The following is a 7890-nucleotide window of genomic DNA, read 5'->3' as shown; positions in this document are numbered from 1 at the left end:
GTGTTTCTATCTCTCTCTCCCTCTCCCTTCCTCTCTGAAATCAATAAAAATATATTTAAAACTTTTTTTAAAAAAAGAAGACTGGAAACTGACTCCTTTTCTCTGTTCTTCCCTTAAACACACACACACACACACACACACACACACACACACACACACAATCCCCTCGGTCTCAGACATTTTTAAAAATTTTTGACAGTATTACAGATGTCCCCCTTTGTCCTCCTCTACCCACCCCTGCCCCCCACTTGAGGCCTTCGCCTGAATAATTTTATTTCTGAATTAGTATTATTTTGACCTACCTTTGTTTTACAGATGAGGCAATTGAAATAATCTGTGTCTTCTTCAACTTCAGGGTTCCATTATTCTTTGACTTAACACTTGACCCAAATACTCTCATAGAAGGATAAAGAACAGGGGTTGTAGAGATGTTTGTGACACAGGAATTGAGAGTCTGATTTTCACTTTTTTTCCCAGGCTTCTATCAAACCAAAGTGTGGACGTATGATCAGCTTCTCATCTGGAGGGGAGAACCCGCATGGGGTGAAGGCAGTCACCAAGGGCCAGAGGTGTGCTGTGGCTCTGTGGTTTACCTTGGACCCAATTTATAGAGAATTGGTGAGTGTCCCACCCAGAAAGCCAGTTAGATGCCTCGTAGACCTGCTTCATAAACTGATTTATCTGAAAAGTCCTTTAAGTTCTTGAATAACCCCTCAAAAACCTTAGAGAACATGGGAAACAAACAAAAACCTTTTTTATAGCTGTTATAGAATCCTTTCTCTCGTGTTTCTAACACAGACCGTCTTTTATGCAAGAACAAATTTTCCTGATCATCTAATATTTGTGGTGTCGGTGAGGGGGAGAGGAGAGGATGAAGGCAATTCTTTTTGTTTTTTAAAAATTATCGTTATTGTTGAAAGTATTACAGATGCCCATCTTCCTCCCCATTGGCCCCTTCTAGCCCTCCCCTGCCCCAGGCTTTCACCACACTATTGTCTGTGTCCATGGGTTATGCATATATGCATATAAATTCTTTGGTTAATCTCTTCCTACCTACCCACTCACCCCTGCCTTCCCTCTGAGATTCATCAGATTGTTCTATGTTTCTATGTCTCTGGATCTATTTTGTTCATCAGTTTATTTTGTTTACTGCATTCTACATGTGAGTGAGATATGTAGTACTTTTCTTCCTCTGACTAGCTTTTTTCACTTAGCATAATACTCTCCAGGTCCCTCCATGCTGTCTCAAAGGGTAAGAGATCCTTTCTTTACAGCTGCATAGTATTCCATGGTGTAAATGAACCACAGCTTTTTATCCACTCATCTACTGATGGGCACTTGGGCTGTTTCCAGATCTTAGCTATTATAAATTGTGCTACTATGAACATACGGGGGCATATATTCCTTCTGATGTTTCTTAGTATATGTTCCTAGAAGTGGCATCACTGAGTCAAATGGCAGTTGAGGGAAGTCCATACTGTTTTCCATGGCGCCTGCGCCTGTCTACATTCCCCTCAGCAGTGTGCTAAGGTTCCCTTTTCTCTAATCCTCACCATTACTTTCATTTGTTGATTTGTTGATGGTAGCCATTCTGACAGGTGTGAGGTGATACCTCATTGCCAATGAAGGCAATTTTTAATCACATGCGTTCTAATAAGTGAATGTCTGCAGAAGTTGATATATCAATGATGTTTGGCTGTCCTTAAGCTTTATTTAAAAAACAACAACAACTGTAGCATCAGAAGAGAGGAACCACTTTCTACTGGTTACTGGGAAGAATGATTCGTTTTTCTCAACAAATCATTCAAGGAGCACTGACTAGTTTATGACACATGTAGAAGAGGTAAGGGAACCTGGAAGTTCAATGTTATTTATTATGATTAAATTAAATCCTAAATATTAAAATATTGTTCTTATTATATGGGAAGCAGCTGAGGACACTTAGCCTGGTTAAGAGACCATGATCTTATCCTGTGGATGCCCTTGGGCAGAGGTGATAGGGTCTATCTGTGAAGTTGCAGAGGAATAAGTGAAGACCAATGGGTCGAATTCCCTAGAAAAAAAATTGGATTCAACATATTAGAAATAACTTATAAATCGTCACCAGTGTTTGTTGAAATTGTCTGCTTTGGAAGTAGTGAGTTCCTCATCACAGGATGGCTCCAATCAAAGCCTTAGCAGCTGCTTGGCATGGAATGCTGAAATTAAAATGGAAATTTCGACTGGACAGCTTCCAAGTCTTCTCTGGCCCCAACTGTAGATGAATTCTATTATTTAAAATGACATTCCACCTGCCCTAGCTGGTTTGGCTCAGTGGATAGAGCATCTGCCTGTGGACTGAAAGGTCCCAGGTTCGATTCGGGCTCAACCCCCAGTAGGGGGCATGCAGGAGATAGCCGATCAATGGTGCTTTCTTGTCATTGATGTTTCTCTCTTCCCATCTCCCTTCCTCTCTGAAATCAAAACTATATTTAAAAATTAATTAAAAATAAATAAAATGACATTCCATCCAACTTTCCTCTTTAGATCCCTAAATTGAATCCGATTTAATCAGAAACTGTTTAAAATTAACCGGGTTTCTCATAAACTTTTTTGCCATCAAACCTAACTCACCCATATTTTAAGCATTCATTCATATATTTAACAAATGTTTACAGAAGAGCTACTACTGTGCCTGAGAAACTCTGCTAGGTAGGCCCTGGGGAGGGGTAGAGGGGTGGGGACAAAGGGCAACAAAACATAGTACCTGACCAGGAGGAGCTTGGGGAGGTCGGCAAGGAAGTAGAAAGTGAGAAGACAGCAGTATGAGTTGTATGGGAATCAAGAAAGGCATATATGGCCTTAGCTGGTGTGGCTCAGTTGGTTGGGTGTTGTCCCATGCACCCAGAGGTTGCTGATTTGATTTCCAGTCAGTGCACATGCCTGGGTAGGTTGCAGGCTCAATGCCCTTTGTTGGGGGACAGGGGGAAGTACAGGAGGCTGCCTATTGATGTTCCTCTCTCATATCAATGTTTCTCTCTCTCCTTCTCCCTTCTCTCTCTCTAAAATTCAATAAAACATTTTTTTAAATATTTTTTAAAGAAAAAGAAAAGCATATTAAAAGTTCAGAAAGAGAAAAAGAAATGGTCCCAACTGAGGGAAAGGAGCACAGAGAGTTCTGAAAACTTCAAGGGACACTGAGCAATCTCCTTCATCTGTGATTAATTCCTTTCTTTCCTGTGCTTCTCCACCTCCAAATGCCAGCATGCCGCCACAGCACCCTGTACTAGGGAGCCTAGATAAGCGAGCCCACAGTGAAGATAGCTTGTTGAAAAATTGCCTTACTGTTTCCTCTCCTTAGTGTTCAATGCAGCAAACAGTTCATCTGTTTTATTATTCAGTATCTCAACTCTCTCTTCCAAGGTATTTTCTATCAAAATAAAAGTTTCAAGAGAAAATAATTCCCTTTGCTCCTTCCTAACCAGTAACACCGGCGCTCCTCTGAAGGGCAAGTACTGGGAAATGTTTCCAGTCGCTGGACAATAGCGACATCTAGTGGCCACAGAAAAAATGACCAGAGCCTCAAGCAATGTTCTACATTGGAATCAACTGGGGAACTTTAGGAACTCCTGACATCAGGCTGCCCTCCTCAGAAATTCTGATTTAATTGACATGGGGTGTGACCTGGGTACCGGAAGTTTTCAAAGCTGCTCAGGTAATTCTAATGTGCAGCAAAGTTTGAAAGTCCCTGAATGAGGCGCCTCTTCTCAGATTGAATCCCTGAGCAGATGAAGTCTGCCTGTGAATAAATGACCGGAGCTGGCAACTCCCATGCTCGTTACAGGTTATTTTAAAGGTACTTACTTCTCACGGAGTATCTCACATCATAAACTCTTAAAGACGCCCCATATCAGAGGTTTCAGTTCCTGTGTGTAGCGTCCCCGCTGTGGAACTTCTTTCCTTTCAGGAGAGAGAGGATGCAGCAGTCTCCCGGGCAGTTTGGGGAGAGAGTTTGGTGTGTACATCTGTTGTTAAGAAGCAGGTTGTTCTTCCCATATTCACAAAGTGGCACCTAGGCATTTTACTTAGGCCTCATGACAGCAATTTAGATTTCTGTTATTTAGTGTAGTTGGGCCTTTTAGTTTTATATCCAACGTCATTTTCAATTACAAGTTCTTGAATGAATGGGGCTTTGTTTTCAAGTTGCAAAATAGTTACTTTCATAACATACAGTATAAGGCATTGTGTTAGGGACTATCTACAGGGGATATGGAATAGGTAAGACAGACAAAACTCCTATTTTCAAGGAGCTTCAAGTCAAAGTGGACAGTGAATACAGGTGCCTGAGTAATTAAAACACAAGAAGCAGTTCCATAATAGTTATTAAGGGATATAAACAGGAAACCAGGAATGGCTTTATTGAGGAGATGACATTTGACATGAGTCTCAGAGGATGAGCATAGTTTCTTTAGGAAGAGATATTTTTATAGGACTTTTACATTAATGTACCAGATAGAATGGAGGCCTTGCAAAGTGACAATAGCTTTTTTGGTCACTGGAAATACAGCGGTGAGCAAAATGACAGGATTCCCTGCTTTCATGGAGCTTCTGTTCTAGTGGAAAAAGACAACAGATATGTAAAAGAATAAATAATTGAGAGATTTTCAGATAGTGAGAAATGAGTGGAAAAGAGAACAAGGTAACTGATTTGAGAGTGATGGGGAAGGGGTGGCACCCTGAGTGCCACTGGGACTGATGAGAGGTGAGTTGCCACCTGCATAGCAGGAAGTCAACTCTGATAATGGCCTTGGGAAGAGAATTCTATGCAGAGAACAGCTTACAAAGGCCCAGGGACAAGAGGGAGCTTAAAGTGGTCAAGAAACAGGAAACCCAGTGACTGGAATGTGCTGAGCAAGATGGAGAGTGGTGTGAAAAGAGGCCACAGAGGAAGCAGGGGTCAGTCTCAACAAACTGGTTAAGGAAGATGAATTGTATTCTGACTGGGGGTGTGGGAGAGAAGAAACGTGCCCTACCTACCCTGCCTCCCCTAGTCCTGATGAATTAAAGGGTATGAAAGGGTCACAGAATAGCTTTATTTTTTTTTAATTTTTATTTATTGATTTGAGAGAAACATCCATTTTCTGCTCCGCTTGTCCAGCCAGCATGTTGTAGACGAAGGTAGTTAGAGAGAAGGTGAAAAAATGTGGAAGGCTTGAAATGCCATTTGAAGATAGACCAACTGGATCGGCTATTTGATTGATGTGGATGGTAAGAAAAAGCACAGAATATGATGGAAGCATCTGGGTGGGGGGGAGCGGGGCATTTAACCGACACTAGAACTGGGGAATTCTTCTGAGAGTGATGGTTCAGAGACCTTGAGGTGAGTTAGAAGGTTGGAGTGTAAGGTGAAGTGAGAGAGGACAGGTGAACTGGAAAAGAAAGAATGATGTAAATCAAACAACTCCTTATAAGCACAGCAGGGAGATTGGACCTGGAACTTTAGGCACTGAGGGGCCATGCCAGGGCTATGAGCAGTGAACAGGAAGATGACATGGTCATGAGTCAAGTGCATGGGTTCTGTTAGAAGCATGTAGGTGTGGGGTGTGGAACAGATAATTTGGAGGCTGCTATACCAATTGAGTTGAGAGATGATGAAAGCATAAACCCTTGCTTTTCAAGCGGGAGCTGGTTTGCCTCCTAAGGCACATTTGACAATGTCCAGAAGCAATTTTGGTTGTCATGACTTGAGGAGAGCTGCTATTGGCCAGGGATGCTGCTAAACGTCCTACAACACACAGGACAGCCCTCACAGGAAAAAAAATGATCTGTTCCAAAATGTCAGTAGAGCTGAGGTTGAGAAAGCTGGCCTAAGCTAAGGCAACAGTAATGTGCATTGAAAAGAAAGGGGTGGGCACAGGAGGTAGATGAGATCCAAGGATCCATGGTCAGGCTTTTAGGGCACATGGGTGAGCAGGAGGAGGCTCAATGAGAGAGGGGATTTGTGAGGAGGAATAGAGTAGGTGTGTGCAGAAGAAAACAGTGAATTCAGCTTGAAATACTGAACTGTAGAGCTGACCTGGAGATGTCTATAGGACCACAACATAGAAAAGGGAGTCAGCAGTTGAATATAGAAGACTTCTTGGCAAGAGAGAAATTTTGGAAAGTAGATTGACTAGGACACAGGGAGATCAGGAGAAGGCACCATAGCAGGGATGAGATGAGGCTCAATCCTTAACTAGATTTAGCTTCCATTCCATGGACAGATGGATGCCTAGAAGTGTTGGGAAAGCATCTGCCACCAGGACTGACTATGATGCTTGTAACAAAAATGTGCAAATTGTCTTTTTTGCAGGAGCGGATAAAAGCCGACGAAGTGATCGCAATCCTGGATCAAGAACAACAAGGGAAACATGAACTGAACATCAACCCAAAAGATGAGCTATAAAAATGAGAGTGTTCTATCAGATATTTATTTAAATTGTTAATAATCTTATGAGAACCTTTTTATTTTTGTACAGAGCCATGGTATAAATTAACAGGTTAATACGAGTCATCAGATCTCCCTTCTGTTCCTAAGGATGTTTGCTTTGCCTCACTCAGTCTGTCTGTCTGTCTGTCTTGGTTTTTTCATCAGTTCATCTCTCAATGCCCAGTCATCTCCCCTCACTGCCCCCCACCACACACACACACACATGCACTTCATTGGCTGCAGATACAAGAGCTAAAGCAGAAAGAGTAAGTCCTTTTGGGGTACACTATGTGTGATGTAGTTCTAAAGCTAGCATGTGTTGCCATTTCAGAAGGCCTTTCTGGCTCTGAGCCTTTCAGCCACCTCCTCTCATGGTGCTGATGGCCATGAGTTGAGCCTGAGGTGCCCAGTGGTGGCGGCATCTGCACTGCCTCACCTATCACTGGCCGAGGGTCCCCAGGCTCTGAGAAAGAACCACTCTGATAAGTACTGCGTGAGATGGAGGGGCCCAACCTTTCCAAGGCCTTGGTGATATTTCCACCGAAGACAAACTTACACTGGAAGCTTCGATCCGTCCTCCACAGTGCTCCAGAAAGGACGCCCTGGGAGTCGTGTTCTTCTGGAGGTTGCTTAGGGGTTTGAAATAGAATGGATCTTCGCCCCAGTGACTTTTCGAAGAAAATCTTGAATCCCATCTGATTCTGAGCATGTCGCCTCAGAGTGGAGTCCACGGGTGAGAAGGAGCATGTTGATCTTGAGAAAAATGGATTTCTAATTGATTCTAGTCTTCACCTGCATAGCTTGGTGGTCCCTTCTCTTTGCTACTGTCCAGCATGTGGGCTTGTTCTTGTGACTGGTTGGTTTAATAAAGGGAGCCTTATTTTAATATCTGGCATTTCTTTTTCTTCTCCCAAATATTTGGTTTATCTTCAGGTAATGGTTTTGTGGTCCCACAGGAGCTTTGGAGATGACCCAGGGGCAACGTTGGGCAATGTTTAGTTTTGCTGGCAGATGCTCTGTGGTTGCAAGAGCTGGGAGCACTGCTTGTGAAGAAACAGAAATGGGTAGCAAACAGAGGTGTTCATCCAGACAACGTCTGGTCCTTGGTGCCAATTCTGAGACATTATTTGGGATGGGGCTGGGGTGGTTCTAGCCAAGGGGAACCTGCTGCCCTAGACAGTGGGAGGTCATCTGCCTCTTTGATGGACAGTGCTAGAGGCCGTAGCCTTTCAGAAAAGCAGCAAATATTTTTTTTTTCTAAAACTCACATTGACTTTCCGCCATTTATGATCTGAGTGAGTGATAAGAACATTCATCCTTGAGACTGAACAAATGAGTCATTGTGATTTACGTGCTGTTTTCTACCCAACCTTCTAGTTGCATTTCCATCATGGGAGAATGGAAAGAACATTAGATTATAATCGCAGCGCGATCACACATGC

General features: G+C 42.9%; 1 protein-coding gene across 3 annotated transcripts in view; it reads left to right on the top strand.

Annotated features, from left to right (window-relative positions):
• Nucleotides 1-7334, top strand: part of P3H2 (prolyl 3-hydroxylase 2) — a 166078-nt gene extending 158744 nt beyond the window's left edge. For all 3 annotated transcript variants that reach the window (XM_006765870.1, XM_015565386.1, XM_015565384.1), the window contains exons 14-15: nt 478-618; nt 6332-7334. In XM_006765870.1, coding sequence (XP_006765933.1) covers nt 478-618; nt 6332-6424 — 234 coding nt within the window. In that variant the 3' untranslated portion in view covers nt 6425-7334. The remainder of the gene's footprint in view (nt 1-477; nt 619-6331) is intronic.
• The last annotated feature ends 556 nt before the right edge of the window (nt 7335-7890 follow it).

The sequence above is a fragment of the Myotis davidii genome, unplaced genomic scaffold (genome assembly GCF_000327345.1).
Source record: "Myotis davidii unplaced genomic scaffold, ASM32734v1 scaffold41, whole genome shotgun sequence".
Taxonomy (NCBI): Eukaryota; Metazoa; Chordata; class Mammalia; order Chiroptera; family Vespertilionidae; genus Myotis; species Myotis davidii.
The sequence above is the reverse complement of the archived record's forward strand: the minus strand, read 5'-3'. Positions and strand labels throughout refer to the sequence as shown.